General features: G+C 39.8%; 1 protein-coding gene across 2 annotated transcripts in view; it reads left to right on the top strand.

Moving 5' to 3' along the window:
- Window positions 1-22,634, top strand: part of slc24a4b (solute carrier family 24 member 4b) — an 80,025-nt gene that overhangs the window by 6,795 nt on the left and 50,596 nt on the right. For both annotated transcript variants that reach the window (XM_041805626.1, XM_041805625.1), the window contains exon 2: window positions 14,046-14,153. In XM_041805626.1, coding sequence (XP_041661560.1) covers window positions 14,046-14,153 — 108 coding nt within the window. The remainder of the gene's footprint in view (window positions 1-14,045; window positions 14,154-22,634) is intronic.

Below are 22,634 nucleotides of genomic sequence, written 5' to 3'. Positions count from 1 at the left end.
AAGAAAAAAAATAGCCAGATGGTTGCAAAATGGGTCAAAAATGGTTAATAGGTTTTTAAAATGGGCCGCAATTGGTCATCAGTGGCTTTCTGTAAATATGTTCAAAGTGGCAAAATGAGCAGGAGAAAATGTGGTGAAAATCTGGCAAAAACGGGCAAAAAGTGCACAAATTGATGAAAGTGGCACCAAGACTAGCACCAATGGTACTGATCATACATTGATACTATCAATATATCACAATCAGAGAGGGTCTATTCTCAGGGACTGACAAAAATCTGTGAACAACCTCCCAGATGAACGTGAAACCTCCCAGTTTTTGGAAAGGGTACTTTTGAAAAAAATTCCAAGATGGTGCTTGAACAAAAGTTCTGTCCGTCACATTCATTATGGGCCAGTCAGCGTGACAAAACAAAACAAGGTAGTGGGCATGCTAGCATAAACTCAGCAGTAAGGAGCTACCAATGTTTACCAACTTTGGAGCTTGTTGGTGACTTAAACTCAAGCCGAGACTGGTAGGTAGAAGTGCAAAAACATCTTTTCTATGGATAAAATCTTTTGCTGTGGTTCTTTGCTCCTCTCTGCAGATCTAATGAAAACATATTACATCCGAGGTTATAGCTTCACTGGTGCTAGACTGCGACTGGCTTGCACCACAGCTAAACCCCCTGTCCACAAACTTTAGCTGAGGCAGGTCAGGACTACAACAGAAACATCTTTTCTGTCATGAAAAGCTTTCTGTGGAATTTTTCTGGACTTCTTTGCTCTACTCTTAATAAAGAAATGTGTCCCAGGCTGATAAAATAGTCGCCATACCATAGCTGCATCCCAGCTAATCGCTACGTTGGCAGCCACCATTTCTTCTAGCTTTCAGCTCAACCGAACTCTACTCGTAGCTACCCCCTCATTCTCCTTGACACTGACTGGTTGGTCTGGTCCATTCTCAGATCAGACACAAACTTTTCAGATTGATGCTTTGGAGGATGGATGTTGTCCAAAGTTGTCCTTCCAGCCCTAACTGGGTCTCGTCCTCTAACGTTGGTGGCAAGGTTGGGGCCGAACTAACGGGAAAAATGAAAGTTTTCAAGAAGACCTGCCTACATGTGGGCTCTGCTAAATGTATTTGCCCACTGCTGTAGGTCAAAGTCATCTTTTTGCTTCGTCTTGCCAGTGTCCAGCATTACCACACTGTCTTTTTCTCATTTATCCTGCTTTTTTTTATTAGGCCTATTGACTTTCATGTTATCCTCATTCATGACATAAGCACGACTGTGAGGAATCATGAAGTAGCAAGACCCAGACTTTGCAGCCTGCCTAACCGGTCAGGCACCAATCAGTGCTGCTGATGTCACTTAATACTTTAAAGTTAACCTAAAGTTTTAAGACCTGTTCTGTTTTTTCTCCTTAACATCAGCAATGGTAGCTATTCATTTAAGTAAAAGCAATCCTTTTTTTATATTTTAAAGTGTATTATTGGGCCATTTCAGAGTCATCCAGCTCATATAAATTGGCGCACAAAGAATCTCTAGACATGTCTGGCCAGAAATGATGCATTAGCAGGGAAAAAGTGGATGCATTTGTCAGCCACTTAAACAGAAGCCTATGAAATGGGACCACCTTTGAAGCACTTCTGTGATGTAATCAGCTTTCTAATATGTACTCCAAAGGATGCAGCCCCTAAATTGGGACACACGTCTTTTATCCTGCAGTTATGTTCCTGTTTGGCCGTTAAACTTCTGTTCAAATTAACCTCATTCATATCATCAGCATCACCATGACGAGTCGTAGTGTAGCAATGCGGCATGTCAAATTGCCAGGGAAATCTGTTTTGAAGCTTTATTACTATTTTAAAGTAAAACACATATATTTGGCATCAGCACTTCTTAAACTGTATCCCACTAGTCAGGATGGGGATGTATTACCGTATCAATTTTTTCTCCCACCCTTAATCCATAAGTACCAGAGCTCTCACCCATAATCAGATCTACCTAATTGAATAGCTGTGGCCTTCTCGTCGCTCAGCCATCACAACAGGAACAAGCATTTGTCATGTCAGGGTAAAAAAAAAAAAAAAAGAAAAAAGAAAAAACTGTGCCCTGTGTGCACCAGCGATTTGATTGATGGCAGTGTGGGGGTGTGTTGATGTGCTGAACAGCCCAGATGGATGGGATTTGATGTTCTACTCCTGGGTTACATCTCCATAAAGAGGGGTGGGGCGCGACATGCTGTCGTGCATGCTGATCTGGCTACGTGTGTGCACGTGTGGGATGGAGCTCCACATGAGGGAGCAGAACAGGTGTCTTTGAGAAACGGGGCAGGGCTCAGCTCTGACAGGTAGCTGCAGCAGGCTGGCGGTGACGGGGAGGAGAGAGAGGCAGGAGGAGGAGGAGGAGGGGCCGGAGATGTTTTTTGGCAGAGGAAAGGTGAATACTATTCTAAGGAGAACGCGCTCACCACATAGGAGGATTGATGGATGCTTGTCCTTGGTCCATCCCCCCGCTGAGCAGACCAGGAGGATGACATTACCACTACTCCTCTCTCCCTCTGCTGCTCATTTTACTCCCACAGAGATGGACTCATGGGTTCTCTCATCATTTGTCTGCCCTCAGGAGTACAACATCTAGCATCTCTCTTGAATACAAAATTTGTATGCACTAGTGCTGCAAGATTTGGTAATATGTGAGACTGCAGTCATGCTGGACAATAATGCTGTTTGTGATTGCAATAAAATACACAAATGCTGAGTCCACTTGCTTTGTTATTAAAAAATGTAGAAAATAATAAAATTTAATTGTAAATTTCTCAGCTCAAAACATATGAATATTAAGTTCCATAAAAAATAAAGAAACTGGAGTTTTTACAGTCCTGTTTTCAATTAACATTTCCTAAAAATACATTTTTCATTTGTTCTTTTTTTTTTTTAAATATAGACAATTCTGTGAAGTGCAAATGCAGTGTCAGCATTGTAAACTTAAATGCCTTTCTGCTGGCATTTTTGTAGACCTTCCAAATGCTACTAAATAGAAAAATAATTGCAGACTTTTGTGAAGTTATATACTGAAATTGCACAGCCTGACAACACAATTGCAGTTAGATTGTGCAGCACTGGTATGCACTCTGGTTTTGAAATATAATTTCAAATAGTCATTACACTTGTAGAACATAAATCTCTGCCAATGCCGTGCAATTTCAAGTTTTGTTGCTGCATATTGGCTACAGTTATGATTACTCTGCCTATAGATAAATCTATAGAAACCCCCAAACCATTATCCTTCGTCCAGCAAACTTCACAGTTGGCACAATGATTCCTCACTCCACATTGCATGTTCCCACTGCTCCACAGTCCAGTGTCTGTGTGCTTTACACCACTCAATCTGATGCTTGGCATTCGACTTAGTGGTGTGAGGCTTGTGTGCATCTGCTCAGCCATGGAAACCCATTCTGTGAAGCTCTAGCTGCGTTTACACTAATGCAGGTGGAAGTTCAGAACTGTTCAGCTATGGAATCAGCAGTGTTGGCAACATTTACATTCACCGTGTACCTTAGTAGCTGTTTACCCCACTCTGCAATTGTACGTGGTCTTCCGCTTTGAGTCACTGTTGTTCCTAAACGCTTCCACTTTCTAATAACATCGCTTACAATTGACTGTGGAGTATCAAGCAGGGAGGAAATTTCATGAACCGTCTTATTGCAAAGGTGGCCTCCATAACAGCACCACTCTGGAAGTCACTGAGCTCTTCAGAACGGCCAATTTATATCACAAATGTTTTTAAATGGAGACTGCATGGTTAGGTGCTTATTTTATACACCTGTGGCAACAGGCCTCATTGAAACACAACACCCCCGGATTCAATAATTAACAGGTGTGGCCATGTACTTTTGTCCATGTAGTGTATATTAAGCTGTTGTATTTGTCTGATCAAAACTGCAAAATGTGAAGTTCAGACAGTTAAGGTAAGCAAATATGTTTCAATTTAACTTGGAAAAGTGTCCCAAACAACTAATAAACTACAATGAAACAAGACTAACGTTCTGTTGCTGTAAAGATTGTTTCCTGGACTACATTCTGCTGCTGTTCCGTTAGGCCATTGCAGCAAATACAGGCGTACTTGTCATTTTTTTTAAACACATCAAATGTTTTATTCCCTTTCGGTTCAAAATGGCTATTTTATGAATTAAAGATGGTGTCATTAAACTGTCAAGTAAGTGCATTAATAATAAGTGTTACACATGTTCTTTTGCAGCTAAATCAGTCTTAAGCATTGATACCATCATTTTTAGGGATGTATGATATTAGCAGCAAAATATTGTTATATCAAGGCTTAAAATGTTAACTATTGTTAACTGCCAGACATTAAATATTACAGTGTATCATAATGTTTGAGGTAATACATAAAGTTTATGCTGTTTTAATCAGAACCAACAAGGCTACCTCTGTTTTTGTCTTTTTTCATCCTGATTCTTTCAAATATATAGTGTTTAAGGACTGAACATTTTGCTCTGATTTACAGCTAGTTTAATTTTTTTGCACTTCAGAAGAGTGTGTGTGTTTTTGTGTTAATTCAGCTATTTTGTCAGGATTTTCTCATTAAACCACCCTGCTGTTAAAACGTTTGGTTTAATTTGGAGAATTAATTTGAGTTTGAAAATGTTAGCTCCTTAGAAATAGGGTTACATCTTCTGTGGTACACTACAGAGCTTGCAGACTGTCAGCATGCTGTTGCAGTGCTGTTTGTAGCTTTGCAAAAAGCTTGGTTTTATTTTTACTCGAGCCCTGATCAGGAGGTGAGTAAGGATGGCTATAGCCCTTAAATTCAGATTAGCCAGCCCGTAGGCCATCCCAAAGATCTCCACTCTGATTGGCTATGTGCTCTCTGAGGGTTGAGACCTGTGCCATAATCACTTGTTTTAAAACTAAGATTTACAGTATCACTCTATTTTATTACTTTAAAAAGTTTTAAGCATACAGAATAGAACAAGTGTATGATACTTTAGTTAGTTGTGTAATCCATGTGTTCAGTGAAATCACAGGATACATAATTGTTTTTAATTCTTGTATATGGGCCCACATCCCTCAGGCCACCCTTGCATAACTCACTGCGACAGTCTGGTCAGGTCAGATGGCTGATATGGAAAATCTTCAGTGTTAATCCAAATCTGCTAGTGTTAAAATTAACACCTTCCACAAGTTTATATTATTCTCACAGTTTCCGACTTAACTGAACACTTTTAATATGTTAATATTGTAACTCTCTTATGGTATTAATTTCTAACACTCAGAGTAAATTTATTACACATTAAAGTTGACTTTTTTTTTTTTAAGATTTATTTTTGGGCCTTTATCAGATAGAGGATGACAGTGAATAGACTCTGAAACAGGGACGCGAGTGGGGAGAGACATGCAGTAAAGGGCCACAGGCCGGATTCAAACAGATGAAACAGATGAAAACTAGATTTATAGCTAACTCTGGCTTGACTTTTTTTTTGCATGGCCCCTGTCAAATAAACTAATAAATAGATAATAAATAAACCCAGGTCGCCTGCATGCAAGGGGCGTGCCCCTAAAGTGTCTCCTGTTTTTTTGAGTGTGAATTCAAAATGTCTACATCATTCTTGGCACATTACAGTAGAATTTTCATACTTTGCTGAGATTGCCACCTCATGTTGAACATGGCACAGAGGAGCATCCTCAGGCGAAAATGAAGCCTTGACAAAATCTCAGCCAGGCCACGGCCTTGATGAAAGACTGCCCATCTCCTATGTTGTGGTCACACCAGACGCGAACGATTGTCTATTCTCCAGGGAGTTTCTGTGAATAACTTGCTCTACTCACACCTTAAATCACATGTACACAAGTGCTTAAAAGATAAGAGGGGAGGAGCTTCCTTCTCCCAAATCCAGCATTTCAGTCAGATGTCAACAAACATGGCTGAGCTTGACTACATTGAGAAGATTGCTGCTTTGTATCTGCTCTGGAAACCAGATACTAAGCAGCAGTATCAGAAAGTGACTGATGTATTAACAACTTAAAATCTGACCTTCTCAGTCACTTTCCCCCCAAACGAGTTCATTTTTATTCCTGTGCTGGCAAAACAGCACACCTCTATTCTGTAGTTGAATGAACCTGATGATATGTGAAATACTGAAATACTGATCACCACGGTACACCTGATTTACTCGAGTATAGATTTTTTTTAACCGGGCCCAAACGGTTCAGATGGGAGCTTTGCAAGATGGATTTGCCAGTGAAAAACAAGGAAACGGGCATATCCAACTGCTTTGCAAGGTTAGCAAACATGAAAAGCAACAAAAATCCACCAGAAACATGAGCAAATAAATACCAGCAGTGATCACTGCACCACAGGCAACGTTTAAACACATGTAAGCGTGCATAAAGACACAGAAACACATCTAAAACAAGTCAAAACACTCTGCCCAAGGGCATGATGGGAAAACTTAAATATCCAAATACACCAATGGATCAGCACTGTCAAATGACTCCAACACTGGAGACTATTTCACTGAGAATGGAGTGACAAACTTTAGGAGTTAAAATTAACTCTGTGATGTTCAACACTGAGATATCAACAATCAAATTTTTATTGTGCACATACCATACCAGGGTATCTGTTTCTAAAACTGAAACAAGCTAGATTTTGCCTATTCACAGATGATCAAATTAGTGTAAACTTGTAAAGTCTTGTATTAATTTAAGAAACAAGCCTTTAAATGTCATTCTTTTTGGTTTGTTAGATACCACAGTGAGCGAGGACCAAGTGTAATTTCATTCCAGTAAAATGAATTAACTACTTGCTACTATTTATCCTTTTTCAATCAGTAAAATCAGTTATCAGTGGCTCTTTAATTATTCAGCCTTGTATCAAAAATTCATATCAATACAAAGTTAAATCATGCCATTATTTGCAAAGCCCTTATCCATAAAACACCCGGGTTTTCAAACAAATTTCCGATTTCCTGCTGATAAACAAACAGGGGTTGGTTTGGGTAAATCAAAGCCACTGAATTCTTTATGACCCCACAACAGTGCGGTCATTGAACACGGAGAATCGGATGCTTAATCAAAAATGAGTCATGCCCACAGACGACTGCAGCCCTAATTTTTACCTCCAGCCTGCCTAGAAGTGCACTGACAGAATCATGTCCTCATTGTTTTTCCTCTTCACATGCACAGCAGGCAGAGCGGCGTACACCAAACAGCTCAGTAATATGCAGACAGACGCACTCGTCCTGGTTTGTTTGGCTGTCCCAAACATAAATGAGCTCTGTGTTTGTGAAAATAAAATCAGTTTCATAGTTGTGGTCAAATGATTCCACATATAACGTGGTGTAGAAATTCAGATTTCAGAGCAGATCTTTGACTTAGATCTTATATTAAGTTACAGAAAACTCTCAGTAATGAAAAAAGGAACAATCCACTGTGTCTAAACCAGTTTGTTGAATTAATGTGAATTATAGGCCCCTGTGTCAAACACATGACTCTTTTAAAGCCATGTGTGACCACAGTGATCGTCTCTTGGCACAGTTTTTGTGAAACTGGCATCCATGTCGTTCTCCCGCTATTAAATTGGACAGCGTTTTGTTGTAGATTAGGATGAAAGAGACAAACCGAAGCCCGGAGGCAGCAGAGGAGTGAAATGGAGCTGGTTAGCGAGGAACAGGTTGGAGCGATGACTGCAGGGTTCGGTGTCGTGGATTGGAGAGCTGTGAGGAGCAGCTGCAGTCGCTGTTGGTCCAGCTCCTGCTGATCATCAGGCTGTCCGACTGTCCAGGATTGAAAGGCATTTAATAAAGACATTTCTGTGTCAGAGCACCAACAGTTCCAGCAGGTCCAGGTAGACGAATCCAGAAAAGAATCAGCTGGAAGATGAGCGCACAGATGAAGAGTAGCAGTACCAAAAAAAACAACCCTTTTTCCTTGACTCCAAGGAAAAAGGGGTTGGGAACCACTGAGTTAAGTGATGTACGCGAGTGACTTAAAGCCAAACACATGAAAGGACCTTATAAATTATAGGTCAGACTTCACTTTTGGTGACACTGGAGGCCTAAACTACCACTTCTCCTGTGTTTAAATATCTATTTTTCAATTCCTATGAACCTCATCCCAAACAGACTTTATTATTAAGCATCTTCATTTACACTTGTCATAATTACTGCAGGGTTTTTCTCACTGTTAATGTAAATACTTGCAGCGCTGATCTGTTACACAACTGTCCTTCACATTTTCCCTTTTTAATGGGGACAGTGAATAATTTTTGCATATGATTATACCAAGCTAGACTTAATCATGGATATAAAGTTGTCTGATTTTTTCTCAGCGTAATTTTTACATAGATATTAATCAAGAAAACTTGTAATGTTTCACAACTACAGTAAAAGATATAACTAAGTGTACTCCCTCCAGCATGTTGCTCATCATCAGACAGTGCATCTCCTAATGTCTCTACAAAGCATTTCATTATATTTCATCTGTTTCATTTTCTGGCCCTTAACTTTACTATTTGATTGAATACTGCTCTTGTTTGCATCGCTGCTAATAAAACCAAACGGCTTGAAAGACTAAATTAGCAACAAGTTCTATCATGGAGGGTTTAGCAGCAGAGGAGAGTGACATTTAAACATGGCTAAAAGGAAAATGAACAGTCTTCCTCTGTTGGTGGGGTCACTGTCAGCTGTCTTTGTAAACAGGCTGCTGCTTGGTAGCTGAACCACCAAAACGGCTTGTAAGGCTGATAATGTGATTAGATGGTTGCCTCAAGCCATCAGAGGAATCAGAGTTATGGCTTAAAATTTTAGAGAGTAACACAAAGAAAGTTTGTTCACATATTTGAAACTGTTAGCTGATAAATTACAAGGTAACTGATAATAACCAAATGTGCAGTTATTTATAAACTGCATCAGTTTCTAAGGTAGCTTTCAATCATATATGTTTACATGATACCAAAAGTGACGTAGCCAGACCTTTTTTTTTCTTTTTTTTTTTTTTTACATGGGTGGCTGAGCTGTGGCATTGACTTAAGTAAAGGTGGCCAGAAGTATGTCTGCTCAGAGGCAAAACTGAATATTTATCCATATTGATTTCACGTAACATATCTCATTTCAAAAACATTTGAGTATTTCACAGATTTTTTATTCCTGTATATTATAGGAACTGTAAATCCTCTTGGCTTGTTTTCATTGACTTTTAAAGAAGATGTTAAAATTTTCAAATTGAAGTACTAACAAAAGCCAACAAAAGTCACCAAACCTCGGGTTCGAGTTGAGTCCTGAGTCCCTAGTGTTCAAGTCCGAGTTGAATCCGAGTCACCAAAGAAAAATCCAAGTTGAGTCAGACTTGAGTCCCCATTACCTGTGTTCGAGTCCTAGACGAGTCTCCAATATCTAAAACCTAGAGCCAAATTAAATCAAATTATCAATTATTTTCAAGCCATTCCAGCTTTCCAGGTGGGCTACATTGATGTGTTATTACCTCCTCCAAGGAGGTTATGTGATCAGGTTCGTTTGTTTGTTCGTTAGCAACATAACTAAAAAAGTTGTGGACGGATTTTGATGAAATTTTCAGGAAATGTCAGAAATGGAAGGAAGAACTGATTAGATTTTGGGAGTGATCTGTATCGCCATATGGATTCAGGAATTTTTTTAAAGACCCTGTAAAGTAAATATAAATCTGTATTTAGGTTTTTTTGTATGAAAGATCACTGTGTTATGAACCCCCAGGTCAAATGTCAGTCACATAAAGCATCTCCAAGTTTATAAAATTAAGCTTCAAATCATGAAAAATGAGGCAGTAAAATCTGCTCAAGGATGGTGTGGGCGTGTCTGTTGAATGAGCTGAAACCACGCCCACTCAGGACACGGGTAGTCTGCAGCATTAACCCCCTCATTCATTGTGTCATACTTGGAAAAATATTTTCCCCTAAAAACATGAACCAATACACAAAATATGCTTAACTATAACTTTGCAATGAAACATGAACATTATAGAATGGTAAAAGAGTACAAGACTGAATTCCTTTGCACAAAATGAACCAGAAGTCCCTGCTCCAGGTGACTGCTTCCTTCCACAATATTGTAGTGTTAGAGGGGTGGGGTCATTCTCTACCGTGGGCTCATGACATCGTGAGCCCACATATTGGCCCCACCCACATGAAACCAAGCCAGGAAAGAGATGAAATGGCCTAAATCCAGAATTCAGTCTCATGTAGATCTCTGAGTTTTCACATGTTTACAGCAACCACATTCCAACATTTCTAGAGTGTTAAGACAAAAACTTTGGATTTCACTTTACAGGGTCTTTAAGGATTCTGTACTATTGGGAGATAGGGCTAATGGTGGAGGTCTGCGCTGTTACCACTTTACACCAGGAGATGCCGGACATGAGTAACTTCAATCCCAGTAGCATTTTGAGTGTGTTTCTGTTAAAGTTTTGGAGTTTACAGAGTTTGAAAGACGCACGCCCGGTCGAGGAGGCGAGTCGGAGCGTAACAGAGAGAAAGAGCGAATTGTAGCAACAATACTCACAATGCTGGGAGGAATAGAGGAATATTCACCCTCTGCCATGACTTTCAGTCGTCCAGTGAGACCACGGGTGAGACTGTCAGTGCATCTGTTGGCACCAGCAGGCAATGCTTCCGCCATGACAGTCCACATGTAGTGAAGCCAATGCTTTGCCTCACTGTGTTTCCACCCCACTGGGGAGGGAGTAATCGGCGAGTGCCGTGGTGGGGGGCACATGGGGACGGATCCAGGAATTTTTATAAAGGATTCTTCACTATTGGGAGATAGGGCTGATGGTGGAGGTCTGCACTCTCTGAGTGCTTTTCTAGTTAATGTATGTTCTTCTTCAACTTTTTATTCTAAAGGACTAGAAGAGCTGTTACATTCTTCATCTATAATATTAATATAATAACAGGATTTTTGTGTATTTAGGGTGAAAAAATGAGACAACACGTTTTTAACTGAACTCATGCTTCGCCTCTATCTTATACTAAATATTCCTCCTTTAAAATGACTGGATTTATCTTTATTTATATTCTGATTTCTCACTAAAAACAAAAATTCTAATTTTCTCTGTGGGACATTTGAACACATCATAAGAAGGTCTTAGCTTCGTCCCCCTTCGATACTTTACAGTCTGAGTTGTCATTAAACACATCATAGTTTTACTATATGTCACCTTGTTTAGCTCACTAATCAGCATCATCTTGCCGATGTTAATGCAAATTTCAACTTTGGATTGTTTTTTTTTAACTACTTGATTGATTTTTAACTAACAGGACTCACTACTACAAGGTTTAAGAGTTTTTATTACACTGTCCAAGACTGAGGAGGATTACTCTACAGCAGCAACATCAGCTAATATGACTAGTCTGAGCAGCTGATGGAGATTTTCCGTGATTCAAAGGTAGGCTGGCTGCGTTTTAGTTTAATTTCTTGTAGATTACCACGGGAATACAGAGAAGAGCCACAGGTTTAAGCTACCTATCAACCTATCAGCTCCTCTCTCTGTCACCCAGGCTTGCCCGCTCTTCCTCTCTCTCTCCTCTGGTTGCTTTAACAGAGAGCAGGTTAGACACACATGAACGCGCATGCAGGTGTACGCATGTGCTGGCCGCTGTGTGAACACTGATCAGTTATGCAGGGTTTTCTCACAGAATAACAATTATGACAGAATAAAGAAGTCTTCAGCAAAAAAGGTTTGAGTCCTCCTCTTCATCCTCGAGTCCTGATGCAGTTAAAGCTTGAGTCCAAGTCCATGTCTGAGTCATCAGCGCTCGAGTCCAACTTGAGTCCTGAGTCCTCCAAATCAGGACTCGAGTACTACAAGACTGCCATAACCTGACATGCCAAATTGACAGTTTTATACATCCATTGTGTGGATATACAGTATTTCACATTCATCTGGTAAAGCTCCAAAAGAAAGTGTTTGAGAATGGCAGGACTTTCCAAAACAATTCTCGAAAGGTGAATGGACGAACTTTCTGTCTGTCACTTCAGTACGGGCCAATCAGAGTGACGAGACAAGACGATGTAGGAGGCTTGAGCAGCTCTGATACTAAGTTGGGCTTTACAGGCAAATGCTGCTGTAGACGATGAACACTGGCGCTTGATGTGGATAAAACTCAAAGCCAGTGGGAAGAGGAGTGAAAAACATCTTGTTAGCCAAGAGAAGCTCTTTGGTCTTGATTTAATAAAGAATTGTGGCACAATTCTGGTAAAACTGCCATTACTATAGCTACATCTGAACTTGTCGCTCCACCAGCAGCCATAATATACTTTACCAGTGTAAAGTACAACAACTAAACCCTGGCATAAGTATCACAAACTTGTGCTGAAGCAGGAAAGAGGTAAACAGCTTTATGTGTGGTTCTCTGCTCTTTATTCAATAAAGAATTGTGGTCCATTTATGATTAAAAAACCAAGAACAGCCACATCCGAGCTGATTGCTACACAGGTGGCAGCCATTGCTGTAGTCTTCCAGTACAACTACTCGTAGTTGCAGACTCATTCTTTTTAAATGATGCTGATTGGTTAGATCTGAACCTTTCAGATCAGAGCTTTGCCTGATGACAGACATGGAATCTGCCGATCTATCTGCTTTGCAAGGTTCTATGCTCCATGCAAGGAGAGCAACAAGCAACCTGCAAAACAGCGGGAAAAAACTGGTCTCAACTCTGACGTAGCAAATCATAGTTTAGTTTTCCGGGATGGCCACTAGGGTGGCCAGTCTGAATTCTTGGGTGGCCACCCCCTGGATACGCCCTTGGTCATACCCAAAGATGTGATGGATAATGAAACATCTGGTATCTTTATTATTTTGATGAATGATTGGAGGCATTTGAAAGTATTTTCTGGCACTTTTTCTGAAACAAATTTGGCAGAAAATATCTGAAAAATTCTTTGTACACCAAAACAATTAGCTAGCAAAAACTTCAACTCCAACTAGCCCAATGTTTAGGCCATGCCCCATGTACTTTGGCAGCCCAGGCCTGTGGCAACTTTCAAGCCTCTCTCTCAACCCTGTTTCTCAAACTATCCACTTCTCTTCTTTCTCTAAATAAAGACACAAAAAGCCCTAAAATAAATACTAAAAAGAAAATGCACCAACATTACTATCGTAGGCCATTGTTGGTCCATCTATTGGTCTTGTGCTCTTATATTATAAATCATTTGAATGTTTAAGAAACTGAAATGTTCCTAAATGTCCAAGCATTGTGAAAAGATTGGCATTTCGAGCCACATTTCTTAATTTGTGGTGCTGAAATAGTTCCTTTTCTGTCAGCCGTCATGTCCTTTAAGTCGTCACCAGAATAGAAATCATGAGTGATCATACAGAGACACTCACATGGTGGTGGTGCGGGTGTGTGTGTGTGTGTGTGTGTGATGACATTAACCATCACTGAGATCATGTGAGTCAACTGCTGCAAAAAAAGTCTTCCCTCCTCTTATGTAAGAATGAGACGGCAGACAGAGTTAGTCACAAAGACTGCCTCTGAATTAAAAAAATGCATCGATAGTGCGACAATTTTTGGTGAATTTTTTTAAAAGTGGTGTACAGCTTGTTTTGAATGATTTTTACGTAACAGGTTTGGGACTGCAGTTTTTTTATGTCCTCATTACAGCGGCTTAAGAGCAGTTTGATGAAAAATGAAGCTTGTTCGCTCCTCCTCCCACTCTGCCATCCCTAAAACATAACGGCACAGCAGCTGCATGTTGATGATGTGTTGATGTGCCGACAGATCAAAGTTTGATATCGACATAAATAAAAACTTTTAAGGGATTATGAAGGGGGGAGGCTTATTTAGAGGAATGGCAGTGATCATTATTGTTGTTCTGAATGCAGAAGCAGCCATGTTTGTTTGTAACTGCTGCTTTTATAACCGTTAAGTGGAGTTTCCAGGAATAATGGCTTTTAGATTTGGTCCAGATGATCTTAAGCATTAACCTCAGGAATTATGTGTGCGGTAAATTTGCATCTTTGCCGGAAGATTATTTTCCAAAGATGAACAAAGTTTTGTTTTCTCTTTCAGGCCATGGGATGATAGTGGAGGGACATCCGGACCCTGAGCACTGGGGGAGACGGCTAATGGCTTCAGCGTCAGAGAACGAAACGGAGCCTAAGAACTGTTCAACACCAGGTATGATCATGAAATACTCAAAGCTGTTCACGGTTTAAAAACATGAAATGCAGTAATTTATCAGAACCTGCAGACATTTGGCATGATTGTTTAGTTCTGTGGTGTGATCTCAACCCTCTCCTCTCTCCACTGCTGGCCTCCTTTCACCTCAGTAGCATTGATTTGTGCCTGAGCACAGTTTGATACAGTAGATGGCGGTACGCATGGAGTTGGTTTGGAATTGCAAGATAAGGAGAAGAAGATGAAGAGACAACCATGGCGGCCACTTGGGTTAACATTTGTTTATGCTCCATGTGGACAATGCAGTCTATCTTACAAGCTACTACAATATTTTTCTCTTAATTTTCTTACATTTATACCTGAATTTTCAAATTATTCACACATTACTCACAGTGACTTAGAGCGCAGAGAAGTGCAATAATGAACAAATACAGTCAGATCCCCCATGGCTAAAGGGGGACTAGACAGGATCATTTCTCATGTTTCCATAAACTGATTAAGTTTTAAAAGCAATCTAACAGTTTATACGTAATGGATTACAACCAGGTAAAAACAGGAAACTCAGGGGTGCAGGTGGCCTGGTGCAGGGGTGTCAAACCCATTTGTAGTCCGGGGCCAGATTTGCTCCACTGAGACGTCCTGAGGGCCGGACTATTTAGGCCAGGGGTGTCCAAGTCAATTACAGTGGGGCTGGATCGCTGGAATTTAGGTCTAACCTGAGAGCCTAACAGGGTCAACATTTAACCATGATGATAAATAAGTTTGAGATTTAAAAAAGTCCAAATAGTAAGTTTAAAGACTCAAAAATCTCAGATATTAGTCAAATGTATTGATTCAAAAGGTCAAAAGACAAAATTTAAAGGCAAAATAATTATTTTGAAAGGCAAATATATGATAGGAAGTCAAAATCATGAGTTTAAAAGGTCAAAATATTAAAATTGTGAATCTTAAAGGCCAAAATATGATAAAAAATGTCAAAGTATGAAATAAAAGTCAAAAATATAAGTTCAAGTCAGAACTGTGAGATGCAAATTTAAAAAATATGAAATGAAAACATTAATCTTTTCCCACCTGTGTTTTTATTTAATTATTTCAAGATTTTCAAGGTTACACTTTTATTCTGAAAGAAATCAACCAGTGGGCCAGTTAAAACAGAAATATGACATGATCTCGGGGGCCAGATACAACTGTACCATGGGCTGGATGTGGCCCCCTGGCCTTGAGTTTGAAACCCCTGGCCTAGCAGTTAGGTCGCGCTCATGTGTGCTGGCAGCGTGGGTTTAAGTCTCGCCTGTGGCTCCTTTCCCTTATGTCTCTTCCCCTCTCTCTCTCATCTCTGTTTCCAACTCTATCCACTGTTCTCTCAAAAAAGGCATAAAAAGACCCAAAATAAATCTTTAACAAAAAGAGAAGAAAGGAAACTCAGTGGAAGGAAAATCTCCAATAAAATCTATAAAAAGTCTCCAGGTCAAAGCAGGTTTTTGTGTTGTTTTTTTTCTAATCTATTTGTATTTAGGCTCTCATAATCACAGCACAAATAATGGAGATTTGTTTGACTTCCACCTACTGAATAAGTCTGCAAGCAACGGTGTAAACACCACAAACTTTTAAGACTACATTTATATCTGTGTGAAGATCTGCAGCTATTGTTTGCTTACAAGTATCAAAAAAAAAACATCAAATGTGTACCTAATTACTACTGCCTGAGGAGAATGTCCAGAACATTTTATGTCCTATGCATGTCTGTATTATTTCGTAGATGCCACCAACAACCCCTTTTAAATCCATATCTGACTTATAGCTCAGAGGATGAAAACAGTCCTGTGCTTCACAGATACTGTGTTGTTTTTAAGAGAAGAGAGACATGTAGTGGTCCACAGGAACCGTGCCCCACGACCACATCATCAAGCAGTAGGGATGTAACGCTATCAAAATCTCATGGTTCGATAATACCTCTGTAACAAGTTCATGGTGCGGTATTTATAATGACAAAAACAACAAATGTTAAAAACTCACTCTGGCATTTATTAAGCAACAGTTGTTCTCTGATTATTACAATATGAGCAAAACTGTGCCGTAGGTGTGCAGTAGGCTTGAAAATACATACTTATTCTTTGGCTCCAGCGTGTTTTATAATCTTTGAAACCTCCGTTGTCCACCACTGAAAACATCTGTAGCTCTTGTGGTCTGCTGAGCCCTCCTACTGTTGTTGACTTCCTTAAAAGTCTTCTGGCTTGGCTGGATTCTGCTCCTCACATCTTCACGAATCTTTTCAGGGTGATGATTTGTCAAGCATCTCCTTATGTTACTCCTATTCCTCATCAATAGTGTCACAGAAGTGTGTTGTGTCTGCATATTGTTTTTTGTTTGTCAATCACCTTTTCTTCTTTCTCATTCCTTGACACCGGGAAACCAAAACGCTTTCACACATCAGATTTAAAAGCCACTGGAGCCTCCACAGTCTCTAAAAGTTTGTCACTAAGTTCTCTCTTGCCCCTTGTGGCATCCACCACCAGCCTGCTCCACTAAACAAACTACATTTTTTGTCCTGCAGACAGATTGCTTGAAACTGTCATGTCCATGATGGTACTGAGATGCTTCTGTCACCGCAGAATTAACAGTAACGTCCAAATTGGACTGGACTTTGGGTTGAAGTGTACTCTGGTCTGGGCCCAGGTCCAAAATGTGAACATATCCTTACGGACCTGAGAGAATTGCCAAATTTGCCATTATCAAGTCTGCATCAGTCTTCAGTTGAGGATCTGACAGATGTGCAGCAGTAAACACTTAAGGCTCATGAATGATGGATATTTGATATGCATATTTCTGCAAGTTCTCTCCATGAGTTTAGCCAACAGTTCAATCCAAATCAGCAAAAACACAACAATGAAGCATGCTATGAAAAATATCGATCGCAACAGGCAATCTATTTTCGTACGAAATGGCAGCATAGATGAACCTCTACCTGAACTGTGTCTCCAAGTCCGTTAATGGGGTGATTGTGATTTAGCCTACAAGATGACAATCCTCCACATGTGCAGAAAGGGATTATCTCTGCATTCATTTATTAACTTTCTGCTAATGCTATTGTCAACATCTTGTTAATGTGTTGATAGTGAAGACCAAGACACAATGAAGGACTAATCAGGTCTTTGTCAAGACCTCCTAAGCCAGGAAAGTCTACTCAAATGTAATTTAGATTCTTAAAGATGAGATTATCCTGATCTCTCTGCATAAGCTCAGAACTGTCCAATTACTGCCCCCGGCATGACTAATACAGATCGATCTGTGACTGTGGGATAACTCTCATCAAAGACCAAACTCTGCTTCCATTAAAATGCAGGAAAAAGTCAAAGTAACACCCGATAGTTGTGAAGTTTTTGAACTGCTTTCATTCCCCTCCTTGTCAGGCTTCTATTGTTCTGACTCAGTTTGGATCACTTCTCTGTAATAAGCACTGAGAGGGCTATTAAAAGGCTCCAGTATTGATTAGGTTCCAGCATGTGAAAGGAAAGCAGCGTTCTCTATAATGAGTTATTCTGGACCGTGTTGCTGACAGATCCACTCACTCTGCTGACATCTGCACCTGCTACCAAAAACATCACAGCCTAGTTTCTCGTGGAAGGGGTTGATTGAATCGGTACACGAGCACCTGGAAAAGACATTTGTTTGCCTTTCTTTTCTTATTTCCATGTCATTTGAATTCCGTCAGTCGTGACTCTCGCTCTGTGTGACCCTGTGGGAAAGAGTTAAAGCTGCTAGGATTAGAGGGTTGGAGCTATTTCAGGACACATCTGCAGTTCTGCTTGATTTGGTTTGGCTGATTTTTTTAATAACAGGCAAATAAGAAAAAAAAACCATGAGTAACAATGAAATGACATGACTACAGGCATAAAGCATTAACTTCAGAAAATACAACCCTGTATCCAGAAGTAACAAAAGGTTGGGAAACAGTGCATTAGTTTACCAGAGAAAGAATAGGTTTCCACACCCTGCTCTTTCATGGTTAAACGGAACGAGGACAGCATGAGCACAGAGTTGTGCAGCATCAAGGGGAATACTCAAAAAACTTCACATCCATTAGCTCCAATGCCAAAAAGCTGCTTTGTGACTTTCTGCACTACTTTAAAATCTGAGTCCTTTATATTTTAGTTATATATATTTCACCCAATAGAAACACAGATAAGCAGAAGAACAAGCAGGAGGATAAGCCTGGTCTGTGGGATCCAAAATCTAAAGATTCATGAACGTTGGATCAGTCAGTATTAAATTTTATCACTTAAATTCACAAAAGTTAATATGGAGTTTCCCCCTTTTGCAGCTCCCTTTCTTCCTGGAAGGCTTTCCATAAAATTGGGAGTGTTTCTGAGGGAATGTTTTTCCATTCATTCTGTAGAGCATTTATGAGGTCAGGCACCGATGTTGGATGAGATGGCCTGGCTTGCAATCTCCATTCCAGTTCATCCCAAAGGGACGTCATGATGTTAAGGTCACGGTTCTGTGTGGGCCAATCAAGTTCTCCCACACCAAACTCATCAAACCACGTCCTTATAGTCCTTCTTTGTGCAATGGCACAAAGTCATGTTGGGAAAGAAAAGGGCCTTCCCCTAACCGCTGCCACAAAGTTGGAAGCATAGCATTGATCAGAATGTCTTGGTGTGCAGAAGCATCACGATTGGCCTTCACTGGAGATAAAGGGCCTCACCCAAACCCTGAAAAACAACCATTATCCCTCCTCCACCAGAATCCACAGTTGGCACAATGCAGTCAGGCAGGTTACACTCCCCTGGCATCTGCCAAACCCCCTCAGCCATCTGACTGTCAAACAGAGAAGTGTGATTTCCACTGCTGCAGTCGAGTGTCGGTTTGCTTTACACCACTCCATCTGAATCTTAGCATTGGACCCAGTGATGTAAGGCTTGAATGCAGCTGCTCCGCCATGGAAACACATTCAGTGAAGTTCCTGCCACACAGTTTTAGTTTTGACATTAATGCCAGTGGAAGTCCAGAACTCTTCAGCTATGGAATCAGCAGCACGTTGGCAACTTTTACTCACCATGCGCCTTAGCAGTCATTGACCCCACTCTATGATTTTACATGCTTCTCCATTTCATGGTCGAGTTGCTGTTGTTCCTAAACGCTTTCTATGAATTTCACATACAGTTGACTGTAGACTATACACCATGCATGAAATTTCACAAATTGTCTTATTGCAAAGATGTCATAACTCACTGTACCACCTTGAAGTCACTGAGCTCTTCAGAACGACCCATTTTGACCGACCGTTATCAATATGTCTCAATGTAGAACATCTTGTTAGCAGGAGAATTGGTGTTTAAAGTCTACCCATTCAAAGCATTGCAGGTAAGGGGGAAGATTCTGTTACCCCATGGGATGCCCCCATCGCCAACTATGACCTGACACAGACTAACGAGAAATAGTTTGACCTACCTGCAAGCCCTCATTGCGTTAAGCTGATGTGTATATTGTTTTTGTTAATAACATTTAAGATAACCAGAAATTAATTATTAAAAAATCTGACTGATTAATGGCTGTGGGAGTTAACTTCTTTGTCAACAGATTAACAGAATAAAATAAAAACAGAATACAAAGATGGGCAAATATGAAACCCGTATTTTAGTCACAGTAGAACATAAACAATAAAAAAGTTTGAGAGAGGCAGAGTCTCTCAGAAGTAAAGATGGGCAGGTGTTCACAGATTTGCAAAAAAAAAGCTTCTAAAAATGATCACTGAACAATGTTCTTCAACTTAAGCCCTGCATATTCCACCATCTACCGTACATAAAATCATAAGATTCAGAGAATCTGGAGAAATTTCTGTGCACAAGGGACATGGCTGACAGTGAATAGTGGATGCTTGTGGTCTTCGGGCCCTCAGGTAGCACTGCATTAAAAACAGGTATGACTCTGTACTGGAAATCACTGCACAGACTCAGGAACTCTTCTAAAATGTCATTCTGTCTACACAGTTGGTTGTGCCATCCAAGTTAAAGCTGCATCATGTAAAAAAAGAAGCCATATGTGAACATAACCCAGAAATGCTGCCTTATTCTCTGTGCCAAAGCTCATTTAAAATGGACTGAGGCCAAATGGAAAACTGTTCTGTGGTCAGATGAATCAATATTTGAAATTATTTTTAGAAACTATGGACACCAGGTTGTTATCAACACACTTCAAAAGCTTGCATCTCTGATGGTATAGGGCTGCATTAGTGCCTGTTGGCAGTTTACACATCTGGAAATGAACTGTCAATACTGGAAAGTATAAAGAAGTTTTAGGGCAATATATGCTCACACACAGACGATGTCTCTTTCAGGTGTAAGGCCTTGCATAAGCAAAAAAAAAAAAAACCTTAAACAAGGAATCTGTTCAAGCAGACCCGGGACTGTTTAGCAGCTATAATCCTAGATCAAACAAGAATGGGACAACATTACTCTCCCATAATCTAAGCACCTGGTCTAGCATTTTCAGATGTGTTGCTTCCTTTAAACTCAAAATAATATTTTTCATGAATATGTAAATTATCTCATTTTCTGATAAGTTGTTTTTGTTCTATTGTGAAAAAAATCTCGGTTTATGAGATTTGCAAATTATTGCTTTGTTTTTGGTGACATTTTAAACTTGTTTCAAACAAACAAGAGATTTTGTTCTCAAAAGTGAATGTGTTACACTTTGATAAAAATCAAATAAAAATAAAAATAAATGGCCAACAGGAAAAATGAGATTAAAAATAAGATGGATACAAATTAATGGATGTAATTAAGTCATTTAAATATTAAGCTTAACAATAATTAACACTGTTAATTACATATGAAAAGTAATGTGGCAAAGACTTTGTCATATTTTATTATTGTTATTATTATTATTATTGCGACTGTTTTAATGATTGTTTTTCACAAATAAAATGACTTTTCTCTGTTTGCACAGAGGCCATTATTACCAAGTCTGGCATTACAAAGAAACTAAATTTAAATTCATAAAGCGGAAATGTTGGACTTCTAAATGAAGATCTTTTTTTCTGTTTTCTGCCCTGAGAATACTCAGCAGTATTTATTTAAATGGGATACAGCTCGATATTGGGATTTGCATTGTTGTTTGTGTTGACTAGCTCACAGAGGATGACACCAGGGGGCAGATAATTTAGGAAGTAATTTGAAAATGTACAGGTTTAATTTGCAGCAGCACAAGTGACCCAGGAAGGACTAACCGGCTATTACTTCATTACTGTTGGCAGCAGGCAGAACCCCACAGGCTCCACTGACTCATGCTGCTGTCGACTGCTGTTTTATGTAAATAAAGGCAAAATAAAGTTTCATTGTTGAGCTGCTTTGACTTTTCCAGTATTGTGGCCATTTCAGAAACTTTTCCGGAGTCACAGTTGGGTCCCTTTTGAAATGGGCGCCAAATGACAAGATTATGTGCTGGAAGTTGTCCCTCTAATCCTCCAGGATTACCTTTTTTCTCCATTCAAATGTATTCGTCAGTGAAGGCGGTAGACTGTACTTCACTTTCAACACATTCCTCACAAGCTCTAGTCTTCTTTTGTCTCACCCCACACCGTGCTGCTGGTCAGTGGGAGCTGATCATATGACTCGTAGTTCTCTGGTCTCGTGAATAATCCTGCTGCACTTTCAGACTTCAGACACATCAGCTGACACAGGATGGGACTGAAAAAGCAGGCTGTTCTTTTACAACATTTTACACACCTAAAAGCACTTAAACAATAAATTACAACTTCATGACAAATTCTTTTAACCCTCTGGAGCCCATTTTTCTCATGTTCCAACAAACCTGCTGCTTCTCAGCTGAGTTTTCCATGTTGAAAGTTTTATGTCGCAAAAAACAGTCATATGAGAAATCACTTGGTACATATTAACAAAATGACTCAGTTCAAGTCAAGTTTCATAATAAGCTCTTTATTTTTGGTCAGATAAAATCACAGAAGGAGGTTTATTTGTCACATGATTTGTGGATTTGATTTATAGTAAAAATGTACTTTGGGTCACTCCAGCTTTGCACCCATTGACTCTGTATATAGAGATTTAAGAAATGCTTTCTAAGGCTTTGAGGAAAATCAGATAGATTTGACAGCATGTAAATACTGAAATTTGCCAACCTGGATTATTCACTGTTGACGTCTGAGGGACTGTTGGACCGCTAACGTGCATCCTTTGTTTTCCTTGGTTTCGAGAATACTTGGAAAGTCAACATCTAACTGGGAAACTTTAAGGCTTGTTGAACTGGTCTCAGAGTCTTAAGAAAAATTTGATACCCACCTTACAGAGTTGAGCCTTTTTCACTCATGCACTCGTCTTAGAACTGGAAAATGTCAGGACCAGCACGCCCCACAGTGAAGGACTTTCCATGTCAGATGGGAGTGGGATGTTTTGGGAAGGAAGATGCAAAAAGTCCAACACTTGAAGTTGATAGCCAGTGCTTATCGCTCAGGAATTTTCTTCA

Source organism: Cheilinus undulatus, linkage group 14 (assembly GCF_018320785.1).
Source record: "Cheilinus undulatus linkage group 14, ASM1832078v1, whole genome shotgun sequence".
NCBI lineage: Eukaryota > Metazoa > Chordata > Actinopteri > Labriformes > Labridae > Cheilinus > Cheilinus undulatus.
Note: the sequence above shows the minus strand (reverse complement) of the source record. Positions and strands in the feature narration are given on the sequence as shown.